This window comes from Cornus florida, unplaced genomic scaffold (assembly GCF_030987335.1).
Source record: "Cornus florida cultivar Cherokee Brave unplaced genomic scaffold, ASM3098733v1 CherokeeBrave_3.0.0_Hap2_Chr02, whole genome shotgun sequence".
Taxonomy (NCBI): domain Eukaryota; kingdom Viridiplantae; phylum Streptophyta; class Magnoliopsida; order Cornales; family Cornaceae; genus Cornus; species Cornus florida.
In genome coordinates this window covers 75,227,268-75,247,709 of record NW_026775572.1, presented here as the reverse complement: position 1 = coordinate 75,247,709, position 20,442 = coordinate 75,227,268, and the positions used below count along the sequence as shown (strand labels likewise).

The following is a 20,442-nucleotide window of genomic DNA, read 5'->3' as shown; positions in this document are numbered from 1 at the left end:
TTATCTGTATTTTTTTTTACACAAATTTTAATAATTTTAAAAAATGTTCCAATCAAAATTTTCGAAATTCACAATTAACATTAAATTGTTTTTCTAAAATTAAAAAGGACCTCCCATTTTTTTTTTTTTTTTAACTCATTTGTCCAAAAAGATTTAGAAATTCAAAAAAGAACCCAAAATTGTAAGAATCTAAATTCAAAAAAGGCCCTCCTCGCTATTTATTAATTCGGTCTATTTTTTATTTTTATCATATTATTATTAACAATGTGGAAGTAAAAATTTGGCCAGACGGAGAGGGGTCCGATCCTTTAACAAGTGTGGAGGTCACGACTCCAAAATCCAATGATATGCATTCATTATCTTGAACTTAATATTGATGTCCAAATGCCCACCTGAAATCATAGATTCATAGCTTTTCAAAGCAAAATGTGTCCAAACAGTCCTCATGTAGACTTGGACAATTCAACTATCCCACACCGCTTATCCCTTATTAATGGGAACAGGACAAAAATTGAAGGATTAGCCCCACATCACACTGTTAGAAAAGATTCTTACTTTTTCTTGGGGCCTCAAAACCAATAAATATCCTCTTCATTGGAATATAATTTACATTACTCACACGAGATCATAAGATTGGTTCTTAAAAGTGTTGGTTGGAATTCGAGATGTAAGTTGATGAGGTTTTGTTTTTGAATTATATTTCTGATTTGAATGGTGTGAATATTATGGTGTCAATACATATGCTTTAAGAAGAAAAAAAAAGAAAAGAAAAGAAAAGATTAGTTGTGTTTAATCAATAGACTTGAATCCTCTAAGTAAAATTTTTTCTAAATTATATTTAGTTGAATTCTCTGCAGATTGACATATGACATTTAAAATCTATCTACTATTTGTGTTAAATCACGTCAACTAAAAAGTTTGAAAATGGTTGATCCTAAATTATATGTCTTTTGGCTGTTAAAATAAATGTCCCATTTACATTTAAATGTCAAAGTGTTAATATATAGGGTGAATTGCAAAAAACTCTCCTATAATTTTAAAAATGTGTAAATAATACTCTTCATGTTCAAATTTCACCCATGTAGTATGCAAAGTGAGCAAACAATGACTTATTTTTAGTTAAATAAAGTGGATAGGCAAAAATACTAAACTGCCCCTCAAGATTCTCTTTACAAAAATAATAAAAGAGGAGTAGAAGTTGAAATTACTTAAAAGGGCTTACACAAAATTTGAATAAAATCAAATGAAATATAATGTAAAAAATCAATAAATAAATAAAAATATAATGTAATATATATATCTTTAAATCAATTGAATAATATATATATATTTTTTTATCTAAAAAATCAAATGAAATATAATGTTATATATATATATATATAAAGTCAAGTGCCAAATCATATTTCTATGAATAATTACTGAATAGTAATATAAATAAATATAAAAATACTATATATATTTTCGTACAACATATACTTTCCTTTATACAGATGACAAACCTTTAACAATTGGCCAAAGATTTCATTCTTAAAAGAGTATAATATAGGTATAGACATGTATTTGTCTTATTGATACTTAATTTTTTTTTTTGATAAACTAACATTTAATTATTTGATAACGTGAATATGGAAAAATAAATTACAAACATAATATGTAAATCACTTTTATGTTTTAGAAAATAATATTATTTTTATAAAAAAATATTATTGAATATATACACACGACACAACATCTCACATGTGGACATGCAAAGAGCCTCCGATACAGACTTGGATATAAGTAGAATTTTTGAAGAGAGATAAATTTAATTTATTTATTATTTATTATTATTAGTATTAAAGAAATATAATTTATATATGTGAGAGAGAGCCGTTAGAGAGAGACAGAGAATGAGAAAAAAATAATTACAAACAGAAATTATAGAGAGAGAAAAAAAAGAGTATTTATAGAGAGAGAAATAATGAAATTGAGATATTATATATTGAAATGAGGGAAAAATGAATGAGTGGCGATTTGGTAAGTCCAAAAAGGGTAATATTGGTATTAAAGAGCCATTTTTTTTTTTTTTGTCACATGAGGGACACATGTCACTTTTTGGGGTTAGAAGTCCTTATTTGCTCATTTTTCATACTACAAGGGTGTGATTTGTAAGAAGAATGTTATTTGCACACATTTTAAACTAGGGGACAATTTTTTGCACTTCACCCCTAATATATACTGTATATATATATTTTTTATAACATTAACAATTTAACCTTATGGCATTCAAATTATAAAAAGTAAGCTATGTGGACTGATGACATATTTTGTAATTTATTAAATACCAATACAATAAAAAAATATTAAAACCCATTATCTTACAAAGTTAGACGGCAAGACATTTAATTTGAGAGGGAATAAGTATATATTTGTTGCTGGAGAATAGAAATTTATGAATTTGTTCTATTTTGTAACTGACATGGTGAGTCGTTGGTAATTTTCTTAAAATGTGATTTGATATCACAGATTTTTCTTAATTGGGGATTTTTCTTAACTGAGACAATATTGTAATTAACTATTGATTGTGTTGTTGTGATCTCCATTAATACATACTGAAATATAATCTCCTCCCTTTTTCTGATGTACGTGCATAAGTCCAAATGGCTGAATTTTACAGGTATCCCGCATCAGATTTGAAATTGACATAAATGAATTGTTATACAACACTATTTAATAGCTTAAACTTTTAGGTAAACACGTAAATACTCACTTGTTACACCAAATGTCCAAACTCGGGTATGTTATTCTTTCTCTCCTGTCCCATATTCCTATGGTAGTAAATGAGTTATTTGAAAGATGATTCATGAAACTAGTGAGAAGTTTGAGGACATAATATTTTTGTTCTCAAACATTTGAATTAAAAATGACTTTATTTATTTATTTTCGCAGAAACTTCCTGTCCTTTGAAATTGATGGCTTGAAATAAAATTTTCATAGAATACTATCTCTATCACGAAAGTGTTTGAAAAAAAAAAAAAATTTCTCTATTACGAAATATATATATATATATATATATATATATATATATATATATATATATGTAACAGAAGCAATTAAGGATGATATCCTTTTTTTTCCTTTATTTTTTTAATTAAAAAAAGCTAATCTTGTCGCTCATCCATTCAATAGCCACAACGTAATTAAAATTTCATATTTATTATTATTATTACTATTTAAAAAATTGAACTAAACAGATTCAGTTTTTTGGGTGATGAACTGAATGGATAATAGGTGGCTTCTTATGGACTATTGTAATAAGGGTTATTTATTCTGCATATCCGGATGGGAAAGTGATTGTGTATAAATAGGTGGGTATATAACATTATCTAATAACTTGAGTTTTTGAATAAATGGTCAAGCGCCAATCCGTTACAGTTGGTATCAGAATCAGACCTAATTTTTGATCCGATATCACGCAAAGCGCTCAGCTCGGAGGACATCCGAGTTTACAGCCCAGGTAGGTGGGATGACCCTAACTGCAATGAGGGCTTTGCAAGTTTGAGTGGGAGATAATGTAACAAGGGTCATTTGTCCCATATCGAAACTAAGTGGGAAAATGATTTGATATAAATAGGTGGGTATGTAATATTATTCAACAATTTAAACTTTTGAATAAATGAACAAATGTCTACCTGCTACAACTGCCTAAACAAACCATTAAAACAAATATTAGTTATAATTATTGGCAATAAGTAAATGGACCCTCGTACAATTATTATTTATACAAAATTAAGCAAAATAAATTGTCATTTATGTAAATGAGTTGGAAGTTGTCTTTGTAAGCACGCGAGCGAGCAGTGCTAATTGGGTCCTCCTTTAGATGGTGAACCCAATATCTCTCTTTTTCGATCTTATATTAATCCCCCATGTTAGTTGTCAATTTTTGAATGTGTCAATGAAAGAATTTGGAGCTGTGGTGGCACATAATTTTAGACCATTCAAATATATATATATATATAATATTCACATACCATTCACGAGTGTGCGGGCCAAATAAAAAAAAAAAAACAACAACAAAAGATCTAACTTTAATTGCCACACCCTTAACAAAGGATTTTTTTTTATTTTTTGTTTTTGTTTATATATCTCCCCATGCATACATGACTTGAATACTTGATTTTAGGGATATTTGTAACAATTCTCGCCCTACCGGATATAATATTGTCAATTGTCAACTTTTGGCTTCTTGTCACCAATTCTAATACTACTCCAATAATAAGCACGCTTAATTTTGGAGTTTTGATGAGTATGTTGTTGAACCTTACATATAACACTTTATTTTTTCCAGACAATCTAGGATAATAACACACTGTAGTCTGTCAGTGTGATAGCTCGTCTTGTGTCTCACACTTGCCCACAGAAATCGTCACAGTGTTTATTTGATTCTTAAATCCGTGAATCTGATATGACCCATACAAATTAGATTGATTTTTAGTCCATCAATGCGGCGACGAATTCATCAAATAAAAATTTGTAAGAATCAGATTACAAATTTAATTTGTAGAAATCAGATTACAATCCGATCCGATTTATTAATAATATAATATATATAAATATTATAAATATAATATGTTTAATAATCCTAAATCTAATACTATATAGAAATATAATAAGTTTTTTTAATTTTAATTCCTATTTATTTTAAATTAGTTAAAATGATGTGCCTAAAGGAATGAAAATTGAAAGTTCTTTGGCTCCTTTTATTTTGCACATTATAGAATTCCTTTTGTGGGTATTATTAGACTACTCGGTCAAAAAAATAAAAAGGTTGATGGGAAAATAAAACGATGTAAGCTGTAATCAACTTTTTAAAGATGACTATAAATTAATGATAAAGAACTTTTAAAAGATGATGAGCATTGAAGCACCTTCCAAGAAAGGTGATTTGGATCTAATTTTGTGGATCAAAGCCCTAAATAAGGTTTTGTAACCTTCCCCCACTAGTTTCACTTTTTCCACTTTTTTCCATGAGAAATTTGAAAATTAAATACCACTCCAAGACTACTGTTGCCCTAAGTTCCATCCAAAAGATAAAATTTATGTACTTGATTATTCACTTAGGTCTGTTTGGTAATTGTTTTTACTTTGTGTTTTTGCTTTTATCCGAAATGGAAGCAGAAACAATATTTTTGTTTTAGAATGTATTCAATACTATTTCGAAATTTATTCGTTACGAGATTTTTTAAGCAAAAATATGAAAGTATATTTGGTAAAAAGCGTTGCAAGTTTGAAAAAAATAAATGGCTAGTTAAAAATGTCATATTAGAATTATTATTATTTGTTTTAACAATATTTTTACTACAGTGCGGAAGTAACTAAAAACATCATTTTTATAGTTCTGATTTTAACCTCTTTTTTGGAAGCGCTTCGGTACTATTCAAATAACAATAATTATTACTAAATATGTTTTGTACTTTTTCTTCGCTACAGTACATTAGAAAAAACAAAAAATTCGAAATTAAAACAGTTGTCAAACAGCCCCTTATATATCATTACTTGATCTTAAGTTCAAAGTTCAAACTAGGGTTTGTACAGTGTACGAGACTTCCATAATAGGAAAGATTAAATACACACATTCTATCTCCGCACAAAAAGATTGTTTCCGTTTCAAAGCTCTAATTATCAAGGGTACAAATGTCAGTTTGATTTAAATGTAGTTACTTCGTCATCTCTCTGAATCTAGGTTGTCTATCCCAATAATCTTGATTGATGAAATGCAAGTTGGATTTTCCTTCTGTTTACTTGGTTCATATTAATAAAGTTAAATAAAGTTTTCATAAATAAAAAATGGGTATGTTTAATTACTTTCAAAATTCCTGCAAAAGTTGCAAATTTTGATCACACTTTTTCCAAGCAAGCTTTGTGCTAGCCAAATAAATATGGCACCCAATGGTTGAAGGGCAGGAATGTATCATCTTTAGCAGTCATATTGTCAAAGTGTAGTATTCAATTTTGCAAAGTGTTTTATACTACTTATTAATCTTTATGAACATGGAATGCAGCTGTAAGTAGTGTAAGATTATTTATTTAATTGTGGCCCACATAATTTAGACGTGTGATATATTATTTGGTGACTAAGTAAATAGATATTAATTAATATTATTTATTTTTGGTCAACTTATAATTACCTTTTTGGTAATTACTTATTGGAGAAGTGTTTTCCTTTCTTATTCATTACTTTGATGGAAAGTAGAATTATATTATTAAAGGGAAAACTGATCCTCTCTCTACCTTTATAAGGGTGTATATACTCTATCAATTATGTACGATTAATGATACAACACGTAAAAATTTTATGTGTGCAAAAGGCTAAGAGAGATAAACCAGTTTCCACCTTTGCATGTTGATCAGAATTGCAGATTAGTTCATGATTAAAGGATCTAGACGTTAGATTTAATCTCAATAAGGTTTGATATCATGAATCGAGGTATTTATATCTAACCATTTATTTATGCATTATAGATATATGAAAATCATAAAGTTCTAAGATATGTGATTCATATAAATTTGTGATTAATGGCTTAACACGAATTATTATAGTTTATATGTGGTATTAGAGTTTATGGTTTAGGAAGTTTTTATTTTCCACTAATGTTTGCACAAATAATATATATATAAATTAAAATTAAAATTAAATAATTAAATTTGTTTTGGAATCATGAGTGCATAATGGATTAGGATGATGGATCAGTTGATCAATTTATTTTGGTTTCATGGTTAATTTTTGAGCCTGTAAATTGATTTCCATAAATTGATTTCTTATCCTTATTGAATTGTCTGATAGTTGAAGTATATGTATGAGTTTTTTTTTTTTTTTTTTTTTGTGCATGACTAGAATAGAAATTGGAATTGAAATAGTTGATTTTGCTTTTTGCGTAAATCGAGGTGATGAATTTTAATGCTAACTATTGGTTTTTGTACAAACTTATATATATACTTGTTATCATATATCATTAATTACATATATGATAAATTAATGAGAATGATTTATTTTATTGTAAAAAAATTAAATTTTTGGAATAATGTGTGAGTTTAGAAATTTAATTTAATTTTGTTAGATATATAAATAAATTATTGTTTTGTATCCAAACATATATACATATTGGAGAATCAATTTTAAATTGATTCAATTATGATCTTCAAGTTCGAAAATAAAAATAACATATTTTATTAAGTATATAAAGTAAAATGATATTTTTTATTAAATTTTTAGGCTATTAAATTTTTGGGATCGAACCTATCTAAATTTGGATCGATCAGTATGAGTATGTGTGTATAATATTAAATGGGTAAATTAATAATTAATTAGTTATTAACTAATTTAACATTCATATTATGTGAGGGTTAGTAGCTATCAAAGTGGCCTAACCATAATGGTCGATGAATATTAATTTTAGTAGTAAATATAACTTAATGATAAATTAATCTCTGTCTAATTTAATATTCATATTATGTGAAGATTGGTAGCTACCAAAGTGGCCCAATCATAATGATTGATGAATATTAATTTTTGTAATAGACATAATTAATTACTAACTAATTTTAATATTCATATTATGTGAAGATTGGAAGCTACCAAAGTGGCTTAACCATAATGGTTGATGAATATTAATTTTAGTAATAGATATAATTGTAATATTTCATGAATTATGATAATTATGATTACTTGTGATATTCATGAATATTGAGTTTATTTAATTATGAGAAATAATTCCTCAAAGGGAATTGATTTTCAAGTGATTAAATGAACATTAAGGGATTGTATGTATTTTTTAATTGGGTAGATATAGGATATCTAAAGGTAACTTATCTGTTAAATTAAATAATGCATCACCAATGAAGGTATATATATAAATACATGTAAGTATCATTATTAGTATTTTGTAATTACCACCCAAAGAGGTACTATATTTATACATTGTATTTATATATTAAGTTATTTATACATACGTGTTGTTAACTCAAAACATTATTGTTGTGAGCATTTTATCTATTATGTTTCTTTGTTACATCCCTTAATTCGCATTCTACATCTGTTTTAATTCTCAATAGGATTAACTTCTCATAATGGAATGAGTAAGTTAACTATTATGGTTATGCGAATTATTGTTCCTCATAGTGATAGTACTAAAGAATATTTGACTATAAGAATGTTTTCGTATTGTAGATAAATATCTAAAACGAAAATTATTAATTAATATCACTACTATGCATTTGTGTTGGTACTCGTACCATGTATGAACGTATTTTTAGATGACTAATGTTACTGAAAAATTGAGAACCTTATGGATGATTGTGAATGGGAATTTTCTTATTCAATTTATTCTCAATTTCTTGTCTATTCAGCATGAGTCATTTTGAATTAACACTATTAGGATAAGTAGAAAGTGATTTAATTGATCATTATGTTAATTTAAGAGGAGACAATGTTTAAGTAGTAAGGTAATCATTATGTTCATCTTATGACCTAAGAAGCTAGAAAGAAATTTGGGAATAAGCCTGAGAAGATATTAAGTGAGCAATCCCAAAATTAAAAGATTTAGGTCAATCTACTAAAAGAAAGGAATGTAATAACGTAAAAGTGTCATTAATGTATTGAACACTTTTAGAAATATTACATGTAATATAAAGAATGATTCGAAAAAAAATGGTAAGCTTTTGGCTTTTGTATATTTTGAATTACTTATTAAAATTCTTTCTAATACATGATAGGTTGACTTAAGTACTAATGTTTATGTTTCTAATAGATGCAAGAATTTCTTACGGCCTAAATCACAAATTAAAATAAGAATTTCTTATTTATGATAATTATAAATTCAAACTTGATAGTTTATTTATTAAAAACCTTTTGATTTTGCATCATATTATTAGAATTAAGTATAGCTCAATTAATAAAAAGTTTATCTTTCTTGTGACATAAAAGACTAAGTCAATTTCTAGTGAAATGTTAGGAAAATTAGTAAAGAATGTGATTCTTCTGAATCTAAACTTTAATGATTTTGGTGTGTGTGTGGATTGTATTAAGGGTAAACAAACTAAACACACAAATAAACGAGTCACAATAAGTACATAACTTCTTCAAACTATTCATACAGACATTTGTAGACTTTCTGATATTCCATCTTTTGGAGGAGAAAAGTATTTTATTGCCTTTATAGTTGATTTTTCACGTAATGGATATATCTATTTGTTGTATGAAAAATCTCAAGTAGTGGGTATTCTTGAAGTATACATAAATGAGGTTAAAAAATAACTAGATAGAAAAGTGAAAATCATAAGGTCATATAGAGGTGGTGAATATTATGGAAAGTATGATGAAACTGGAACGGGTTAATACTCTAACCGTTTGCTTAACTCTTTAAAATATATAGCATTTGTACTCAATACACTTTGCTATACATGCTACAACAGAAGCGTGTAGCTGTAACGCATAATCGTACTCTTATGGAATTGGTTAGGAGTATGTTAAGTAATTCCTCGTTACCCATAATGTTGTGGATGTTAAGTAATCTAAAAGGTACAAGTTTTACTATCCTAAACATAGTACGATAATTATTGAAACTGGTAATGTCAAATTCATTGAGAATGGTAAAGTCAGTGGGAGTGATAAAAATAAGAATGTGATCATTCAAGAAATTATGGTATAAATTTATTTATCCATAACTTCTAAAGAAATAATTGTTCCTTTAGTTGTTGAATCGTAAAATAACGAAAAACAATTGAATGATCAATAACTCCATAATGAGATTGTTACCAATGAATAGATTGTAGATGAACATAAGGAATAACATTAAGACGATCTCAAAGAGAAAGGAGATCTGTTATTCCAGATGACTTTGTGATATATCTGCAAGAATATGATTTTGATATATAGTGAGATATATACAGATTTGGTTACATATTCACAAACCATTAACAATAGTGATTTTACTAAATAGATTAGTGTCATGAATGAAGAGACTATAAAGAAACCTTCTCTCCAGTATCTAAGAAGGAATCTTTTAAAATATCATGGCATTAGTAACTTATTATGATTTAGAATTACATTAAATGGATGTGAATACAACTTTTATGATTGGGAGTTTATAAGAGGAAGTCCATATGGAACAACCTGAAAACTTCATATTAAAGGGTAAATAATTCATAGTCTGTAAACTTAAGAAGTCAATATATAGATTTAAACAAGCTTTCTAACAATGGTATATTAAGTTTAATGATACCATTATTTCTTTTGGTTTTAAGGAAAACACTGTTGATTAGTATATATACTAGAAGGTTAATGGGAGTAAGTTAATATTTCTGATTCTATATATTGATGATATTTTATTTGCTAGTAGTGATCTTAGTTTATTATATGAAACTAAAAGTTATCTCTAAGAACTTTGAAATAAAAGATATGGATGAGACATCCTACGTGATAGGAATAGAAATATTTCATGACAGATTACGTGAATTTTTAGGATTGTCTCAAAAAACATATATTGAAAGAGTTCTAGAAAGATTTGGTATGGAACATTATTTAACCAGTATTGTTTCATATATAAAAGGGGGTAAATTCAGCCTAATGCAATCCCAAAGAATGAGTTAGTTAGAAGGTAAAGAAACGAAAAATTATCCTTATGCATATATTGTGGAGTTTGATGAATATACAAGTTGGTATGGGATAAAAGATTATAGGCTCACACTTAGAAAGACATTTTTTTAATTAGTTATTTGTTTCTTTTGACTGGAAGAACAATATCATGAAAAAAGTATAAAGTAATTTTTTATTATTTTGTCTATTATGAATTTTTAATTTTGTAGCATACTTTGAGGTTACAATTTATTATTGCTGAATTTATTTTAGGATTTGGAGTTATAGGTACCATTTTTTCAAATTGCTGAAAATTTATGCTGCAATTGTTGATCTTTTTGAATGAAAAATGATAGGTATTCTAAAATTGAAATACTTTACCATTAAAAAAGATGTTTAGAAATAACGAATGTCTATTGAATATATAAGCACACAACTTATGATTGCAATCCATTAACGAATGGACTACCACCTAAGATATTTATGGAACATGTTAAAAGAATGGGTCTTGAATGTAGTCACTGATGATTATTTTTTAATTGTGGATTGCTTAATAGTGCTTATATATATTTGACATTTTGCGCTCATTAAATGTGTTTCTGATATTTCCTATTAATTAATGTACATGTACGTATTGCTTTAATAAGTGGTAATAAGAATAGTCTTGAAAAATACATTATTGTTAGATCATTATTGATACTTCTCATTTATAAACTATGTTAGGTTACTAGTGTTGTGGTACATGGAAGGGACTGTGTCATTTAGGGACATACAACCGCCATGACTCACATTGGTAGTTTGTTTACCATGTTATTTATGATGACCAACTTAATACCTTAATCTGATTTATGGTGCACACTAATGACTATTTTACTAAACCACTACAGAAATTATCATATGTGTCAAGTGGGAGAATGTAAGATTATTTATTTAATTGTGACCCACATGATTTGGACATGTGACATATTTCTTGGTGGCTAAGAAAATAGATATCAATTAATATTATTTATTTTTGGTCAACTTATAATTACCTTTTTGGTAATTACTTATTGGAGAAGTGTTTTCCTTTCTTATTCCTTACTTTGATGGAAAGTAGAATTATGTTATTAAAAAGAAAACTGGTCCTCTCTTTGCCTTTATAAGAGTACATATACTCCATCAATTATGTACGATTAAAATACAATACGTAAAAGTTTTATGTGTGCAAAAGGCCAAAAGAGAGAAACCAGTTTTCACCTTTGCCTGTTGATCAGAATTGCAGATTAGTTCGTGGTTAAATGATCTAGACGTTGGATTTAATCTTAATAAGGTTTGATATCATGAATTGAGGTATTTATATTTAACCATTTATTTATGCATTATAGATATGTGAAAATCATAAAGTTCTAAAGTATGGGATTCATGTAAATTTTAGATTAATGGCTTAACACGAATTATTATAGTTTACAAGTAGTGCTTGAAACAGTATTATTTAGTATTATTGTTAGCTATTTTGATATATCAAAAGTGCAATTTGCAAATTCTGTCGACTTACTTCTGCATGTGAAGAGGAGAGACTGCTTCTTTGTTTTGAATTCATAACCTTCATTTCACAGTGAAACAATCTTAAAATTTTGTCAAAACTTAACCTCATTTTGAGATATCAAAAGACAAAAAAGAAAATTACCGTATTGATATATTAGAATATATATATCAATTGAAGATATAGCTTATTTATGACATAATTGGTTTGGATAGAAGGAACTAAAGTAAAGAAAATGATAATGGGAGGGATAAGCTCTGGATTTTTTTTCTAAAGGAGGTTGAGTGTTCAAGCTTATGTGAGGACAAAATATAAAGTGTTGTTTGCTTACCATTTAAAAATAATAATAAAAATGATAGCTTAAATCCTTGTAAAAATACTACTTTGTGTTTACATGCTTTTACAAATGAATATATTCCTTTTCATTTTAAAAATTAAACAATCCTTTATTCCCTTATCTTTTCCAAATAGGTTGAAAGTTACGAAGCACAATTACGGATGCTCATATGGGTACGACACGATATGTATACGACGATAAGATAAATTTTAAAAAATAAGATACGAATACGGCATGTATACGTCAAAAAAATAATGATATAATATATTATTATATATATAAATAATATATTTTTTTGTCATTTTTTCATATAATCATAAATAAATCAATAATTTGGAATCTAGAGCTAAATGAATGTTTGTTATTTTTGTTATTGTAAATTTTATATTATTTTTCTAATTCACCCACAATATATTCTATTTTTTTAAAAATGATAATAATAATAATAATAATTACAAAATCACCCTGTCATATATATCTGAAAGTGTCCAAATAGTATTCTTGCTGTGTCCATGCCGTATCCCAGCCACGTCTGATAAAAAACAAAATATATATTCACCATTCAAAATACTTGTAACCGTATCTGACACGTGTTCGAGCAGTATCCCAGTATCCGAAAAATGTCTGAATATGCGATACTACCGCAGCACCTTAAAAGAAGTATAGGTGCTTCCTAAGATAAAAGGTTATTTGTATCATACTATCATTTCTTTTTCTCCTATTTTCTTTTCATTGCAAATATAATAAAAGTGATTTTTAATCTTAAGCATAACATCCGAATAAACCAAATCCTTTACACTTTAACCAGATTAGTTTAGTAAAGTATTATTTATAAATCAGTATACTCTAAATCAATTTTGTTACTCGTAAAACTCCAAGCAAATTAATTGGTTTGAAAGTGTAGCTTTTTTATTGTAGTTTCAACAATCAATAGCCTATTGCATCTTCCAATTGCAGGTCTTAAGCAAATTAATTGGTTTGAAAGTGTAGCTTTTTTATTGTAGTTTCAACAATCAATAGCCTATTGCATCTTCCAATTGCAGGTCTTAGCTTTTTCTGATTGCCCATCTCTCCATCTCATCTTCGCAACAATCATGGACTATCAGGAATCAATAGCCTATTGGGGAGTAACGAAATTGTTAATTATTATTTTTAGGAAAGTATATTGTTAAATTTTTGTTAAATGTCTACTTTTGTCATTTCATTTTAATAGTATCGAATGGTAATAAAAAATTAAGTAAATTTTTAAAAATAATTATAAGAAAGCTAATTAAATAATGTCCATTGAATTAGATTCTACAATTATGATTAAAAGTGAGTATACTACTCTATGCTTATGGAGCAATTGAACACTACTGTATATATATGTATATATATATCATGGTTCGCAGTATTGATTGATATGCGACGTATCGATTGGTTGATAATCTTTTTTTAAGGGATCGATTCTGTTACATACTTTTATAAATTGACCGGTTCAAACGGTTTACACAGATATTGGCAAGAGTCCGTTACACCACAATCGCTACCTATATTGTTACGGCAAATAATTATATATATATCTATAATTATTTTTATATTTTCATTTATTTCTTACCCAACTAATTCTATCTTTTATTTTCTTTTTTCTCTTCGGTTAAGTTTGGGATGCTCATAGGAGCATGGGATGCATAGGCTTTTATGAATGTTTCCAAATCGAAAAAAAGAGTCCTAGGCACTGTATTTTTAAAGGCTACATTTCCTGCGTCATAAAGGACATTGAAGGCTAGTGAATAGGGATGAAGGGAAAGTCTTCCTCCATGGCATCAAATATTAATGAACCGACTTTAAAATTGGATAAAGTTTTTACTTTTAACCCCTCTCTCTCTCTCTATATCATTTAAATATATGGTATAGAATTAACTTATAGTTCAAAATGGTACTTGATAATACTTCCAAAATAAGTGAGGTCATTAACTTAGATTTTCAAGTCTACATAATCAAAGCCCTATTTTAAGAGAGGGTTAAGCTACTAGCCTACTACTAGTCCAAATTTGAGTTTCACATGAAATAGGGTAGCATGTGTGTTACTTACCTACCAAATATATATATATATACACACACACATATACAGAAATAGTTTATTGTTCATAGTAAGAAATTTATTCACAGAAATAGGGTAATTTTTTAATTTTTTTCCATATATATGAAAAATTTATACAGTGCCCCACTAAATTTTTTTAGTTTCTAAAATTATTATTTCTTATTTTCTCTTTTACTCTTCAAATTCTTTTAATTTCTTTAAAAGAAAAAGTCAAAATTTACTTCCTCAATCGAACTTTAACTTTTCCCTTTCAAAGTTCTCTAATTTTTTTGTCTTTTTCATTTTTTATTTCCTGAAAATCTTCTTCTTTTTATCGTGTCTATTTGAATAATTTTTTTTTTCTAACTTGAAATCTTGGCTCTTTCTGTGTCCATAATTGCTATGATTATTTGGGAATTACTTTTTTTACGTCCAACGATTACTATGCATTATATACAAGACAATACTTGAATATTAATAGGTGAGCAAGCCATCTCTATGTGGTATAAATAAGGATAATAATTTAAAAAAAAAAAAAAAATTCATTCACCCTCTCTAATTTTTTTATTTATCACTTTTATAAGTTTGTAATTGGAGACCATGTGTTCATATGTAATTGGATCACATCAGCTGTTAGTATCACGAAATGATCTTCTGTGAGCATACAAGTCTTGTCCATTTTTTATATATATATGTTTTTATTTTCCTGACAAATTACTCCCACATATGCAATATTGAACCATCTATTTTTACTTGATTATTTTTATCGAAACCCCTAATTTGTACTATCGAAAATAAGAAAGTATCGATAGATACAATCGGTTTGGTAAGAATATTGAATCTGTTATAAAAAGAAAAGAAAAGAAAAATTCTATGAAAAGAAAGAGTATTGCATATGTTAATTTCATATATAATTAAAATACAATATATCTCTATATAAAATACTATTCTTTCATACTGACCAAAGAAATGTAAAAAGGGACATACATGATGAGATCCAGCATTAGCATCCTTTATGGCCCCCACACCTTACTTTGGTGTGGTCCACCAACTTATTTGTATGGTCATTGGGCCCACTAATTTGATGCCCAAGAAGAAAAACAGGGTGTAGTCAGGAATGGTGTTTGGATCCAAAGCTAACCCTATCCACCTAATTAGGTCTCCCATTTATATTTTAATCAAAGAACATGCCATTTATCCACCATTTATAAAGATTTAATGGGGATTAAATAAACAAATAACAGTATAATACTGTATTAGTTGATGATTATTAAAAAAAAAATATTGGTTGCTAAGAACTTCTCAAAATCCAAGAAAATCAAATCAAATGCTTGTGACTCTCTCACTTCATTCTTTTCCTATAGTTCCAAGTCTTCTTTGGCTGTCTCTCCTTTCAAACCGCCCTTCTCAGTCCAAAACTGAATCTCTTCATCTACTCTCTCTCTCACATAAAACCAGTTCTCCATTCTCTCTCTCTCACTCACACGCGCGCGCGCACACACACACACACATAAAGCCAAATTTGCATCTGCTGCCTCTCTCTCTCTAACTGTGTATATTAAAAACAGAGCATCAACAATGGCTGCCAACAAATTTGCAACCATGTTGCATAGAAACACGAACAAAATCACTCTCATTCTCATATATGCAATCCTGGAATGGATTCTGATCATCCTCCTCCTCCTCAATTCTCTCTTTTCTTATCTGATCATAAAATTTGCAGACTATTTTGGCCTCAAAACACCCTGTCTATGGTGTTCTAAAGTCGATCACATCTTCGAGCCCACGAAAAGCAAGAATTCACACCGGGATCGTCTCTGTGAAGTCCACGCCGCAGAGATTTCCAAATTGGGTTACTGCTCAAATCATCGGAAACTGGCTGAATTGCAGGAAATGTGTGAGGACTGCTCGTCTTCGCGGCCGGAGTTCCGTGACGAGTCATCGGGGAATTATGCTTTCTTTCCATTGGTGAAGCAGATTGGAGTGGTTCAGAGAGAAGGAGAGAAGGTGGTTGAGAATGGGGGTGAGGCGGGTTTGAAGTGTTCTTGCTGTGGTGTTTGGTTGGAGAGAAAATTTTACCCTCCTTGTATTGTGATCAAGCCTTCTTGGGGTGTTTTGGATTATACCCAGAAAGGGAATTTGACTGCAGAAGCAGGGGATGATGAAGATGATGATGGCGATCATCATCACCATATCGAAGAAAGCAATAATTGGGATCGAAATAGATCAGATTGTGTGGTGAATGGATGTGAGATTGAAAACAAGAGTGATGATCAGATGAGGGTTTCTGGGGTCAATGGTGGTTTTGGTGTTAAAGAAATGGAGGCAGAGGAGGATTGGTCTGTTTTTGTGTCTAACTCTGGATTGAAAGAATTGGGAGGTGATGAAGATATGATCATAGAAGATGATAAATTTGGTGTGGTTTTGGGAGAAGAGAAAAAACCCAATTCAGATATGATTATTGAAGATCCATCCTCTGATGAAACCATGATCCAAGTTTGTTGTTCGAAAAAAGATGAATCAAATGAAATCCTTACTCAACATCTGGAGTTCTTTGTTGGTCAAGATGGTTATGGATTGATTCCAATTGAATTATTCGATTCGACGACCGAGGAAAATCAGAGTTCATACAGAGTTAAGGAGGAGGGAGATCATGACAATTTTGATGATTTTGAACTCAATTGGGGTTTTGAATCACACGCTGGGGCGCGAATTGAGCCGGTTTTGGAGAGTAGGCGTAGTTTGGGGGTGAGAGAAGCAGAAGTTAGTGCCCGGGAGGGCAGAAAGGAGCCGGAATTCGCAGCCCTAGAATCCATGGAGATAGAAGAGAATGAGAATTCTTTTATATTTCATGCAAGAGAATGTGGCCTAGTGAGGAATGTACATGAACAAGTTGCTATAACTCAAGCAACCCAAACCCCATCTGAGGATGTTGATGAGGTTCAAGCAACTGTGGCAGCAGAAGCAAAGGAAAGGGATTCAGAAGATCATTTTCAAGGTACTCAAAAGACCCTAGAAGTTTTGAATTATCTGTCAATTATTGTATATGTTGATTTTATATGAAAATTTTAAGTATTTTGTTTTCTGATATATGTAGTCTCAGAAGAAGTAGTATGTCAATTGCCAATTAGTGAAACTGAAGTAGAGGTCTCTATAGGGACAGAGATTCCAGATTTGGATCAAACAGATGAGATTCAAACTCAAGTTATTCACTCCTCTTGTCAATGCATACATGATGATCCTTCTACTAGCTCTGCTTATTTCCAAGAAGATCATGGTAAGGCTCGAACTCGTATCTTTTCGCATTTCACAAGTTCAGTTTAGTTTCCTTAAGTATGTTGATTCTAGTGAAATTTCTGTATTAGGTTCTAAGGAAACTGAGGAAGAAACAGTTGAATGCAAAGCCATTGAGATTAGTAAGAAAGAGAATAGAAATGATTTGTTTTTGTGTTCAGTGCTTAATGAGACTGAGGAAGAACCAGTTGAATGTAAAGCCATGTCTATTGAGATGAGTAAGAAAGAGAATATCAATGATTTGTCTTTGTGTTCAGACCTTAATGAGACTGAGGAAGAACCAACTGAATGTAAAGCCATGTCCATTGAGATGAATAAGAAAGAGAATTGCAATGATTTGTCTTTGTGTTCAGAGCTTAATGAGACTGAGGAAGAGAAAGTTCCCGATACCCCCACTTCTATGGAAAGTCCACATTACTTGCACAAGAAATTGTTGTTACTTGAGAAGAGGGAGTCCGGTACTGAAGAATCCCTCGATGGTAGTGTCATAAGTGAGTTCGAAGGTGGTGAGGGAGTTATTACCAATGAACGCTTGAAATCAGCGCTAAAAGCTGAACGGAAGGCTTTACATGCTTTGTACGCGGAACTAGAAGAAGAAAGAAGTGCTTCTGCAGTGGCTGCAAACCAGACGATGGCAATGATAACTAGGCTTCAAGAAGAGAAAGCTGCAATGCAGATGGAAGCTTTGCAGTACCAGAGAATGATGGAAGAACAATCCGAGTATGATCAAGAAGCGTTGCAGCTATTGAATGAGCTTATGGTAAAGAGGGAGAAGGAAAAGCAAGAGCTAGAGAAAGAGTTGGAAATCTATCGGAAGAAGGTCTTGGATTATGAGGCGAAGGAGAATATGATGAGGATGTTGAGAAGAAGTAAGAATAGTAGTGGTAGAAGTGGAACGCCCTCTACTTCGTGTAGCAATTCTGAGGATAGTGATGGACTGTCCACCGATCTCAATCAAGAAGCAAAAGAAGAAGACAGCTTCTATGGTCATCGTGAAAATGGACACCACAACACCCCAGTTGATGAAGTTCTAGACTTGGATGAATCTTTGGCCAACTTTGAGGAAGAGAGGTTATCGATTCTAGAGCAGCTTAAGGTTCTAGAAGAGAAGCTATTTACACTGGCTGATGAAGAGGGACAACATTTTGAGGACATAAAGCCGTTTGACTATTTCTATAAAGAGAATGGCGAACATCTAGATGAGAATTCTGATTTTGATGGTGAAGTAAATGGGGTTGAAAATGGTTTCTCTCACGAAATGAATGGGAAACATCATCTAGAGAAAAATATAATGGGAGCAAAGGCAAAGAGACTTCTTCCTCTTTTCGATGCAATTAGTACAGAAAATGAAAATGGGGTGTCGAATGGAAATGAGCACTGGTTAGTTTCTGATGTGATGCATTACGCTGATGATAAAAAGATCAAGTTAGACAACAAGAAGCATGGAATTGAAGTGGAGGTGGATCATCTCTACGAGAGGTTACAGGCTCTTGAAGCAGACAGAGAGTTCCTAAAGCACTGCATTGGCTCCTTAAAGAAAGGGGACAAGGGGATGGACCTTCTCCAAGAGATTCTACAACATCTTCGCGATTTGAAGAACGTGGATCTCCGAGTAAGGAATTTGGGTGATGGTGCTCTAGTATGAAATGCGCGCAATTGTCATGCCCAAGAACATAATAGGTATGATCACATGTTTAATACCTATATAGTTGTAATGTTTAAATTGTCAATGCATTTTGTTGATTTGTTTCAATGTCCTTACAAAATGCAGGTTGTGTTCTTGATCATCAAGTAGACTAACTGCATTGGACATGAGAGAGGAGAGCAACAAAAACTGCACCGAATCAATTCGACAAGCCGATAGAATTCTGCATCTTATACAAACTTAGGCAGGAAGTCCCTTGATGGTGAGGGAGGGTCTTGATATTTGGTGATGTTGGTGGACTTGGAACTGAAGCCATAGTCTGCCCAGTGCCTACCTTTTGGTTTTTCTTCTTTGTTTTTCAGGTTTTTGTGTCCAAGTAAGCCCAAATTTTTGTGGGTTGTGTCCCATCTCTACCTTTTGAGGGAAAGGAGGATGATGGAATGAATGTGTGTGTAGTCTAGTGTGAGTGAAGCCACTCTGTCATTTTGTATGTTGTGAGGAAGATGGCCTGGCTTGCAAAGCTGGAGTGATCCAACAATGATTCCAGTGCCAGGTACATATCACTAGTTTATGTTAGACAGTTAGGACTAGGTTACCTTTTTTTTTTTTTTTTTTTTTTTCTTCATTCTCAATTTTTTATTTTATTTTATTTCTTGTGAGAGGGAGGGGGAGGAAGAGGGGGGTAGGTAACTCCCTTTTTTTTTTCTCTCATCTATGCATCATTTCATCATGTGTTGTGGGGGGGGGGGGGGGGGGTGTTTGGGTTGGTTTATTATTTAAAAGGGGCCCTAGTTGTATACATGTATCTATCTGTAAGTATATGAAGTGAGTGTTTGTTTATACTTGCTTTCGGACTCACCTCTCATTCTTTTTCTTTGTTTAATTTTCAGTTCATGACAGGAATGGATGTATAAAAAAATGATATATAATTTTGAATGACAATGGATTTTGCTTCATGCATAAACAGTTT

The 20,442-nt window shown here is 30.3% G+C and overlaps 1 protein-coding gene across 1 annotated transcript; it reads left to right on the top strand.

The window, feature by feature from the left end:
- The first annotated feature begins 15,848 nt into the window (after positions 1–15,848).
- On the top strand, positions 15,849–20,091 carry LOC132295326 (myosin-binding protein 2-like). Its single transcript, XM_059793542.1, has 4 exons — positions 15,849–17,531; positions 17,631–17,810; positions 17,899–19,507; positions 19,599–20,091. Exons 1-3 carry the CDS (start codon positions 16,112–16,114, stop codon positions 19,470–19,472), a joined length of 3,174 nt encoding a protein of 1,057 aa, XP_059649525.1. The 5' UTR covers positions 15,849–16,111; the 3' UTR covers positions 19,473–19,507; positions 19,599–20,091.
- Positions 20,092–20,442: the final 351 nt, after the last annotated feature.

Coding starts and splice junctions, on each gene's coding strand:
- LOC132295326 (XM_059793542.1), top strand. CDS start 16,112: ATGGCTGCCAACAAATTTGCAACCATGTTGCATAGAAACACGAACAAA. Junction 17,532..17,630: donor TTCAGAAGATCATTTTCAAG/GTACTCAAAAGA, acceptor TGATATATGTAG/TCTCAGAAGAAGTAGTATGT. Junction 17,811..17,898: donor TTATTTCCAAGAAGATCATG/GTAAGGCTCGAA, acceptor TTTCTGTATTAG/GTTCTAAGGAAACTGAGGAA.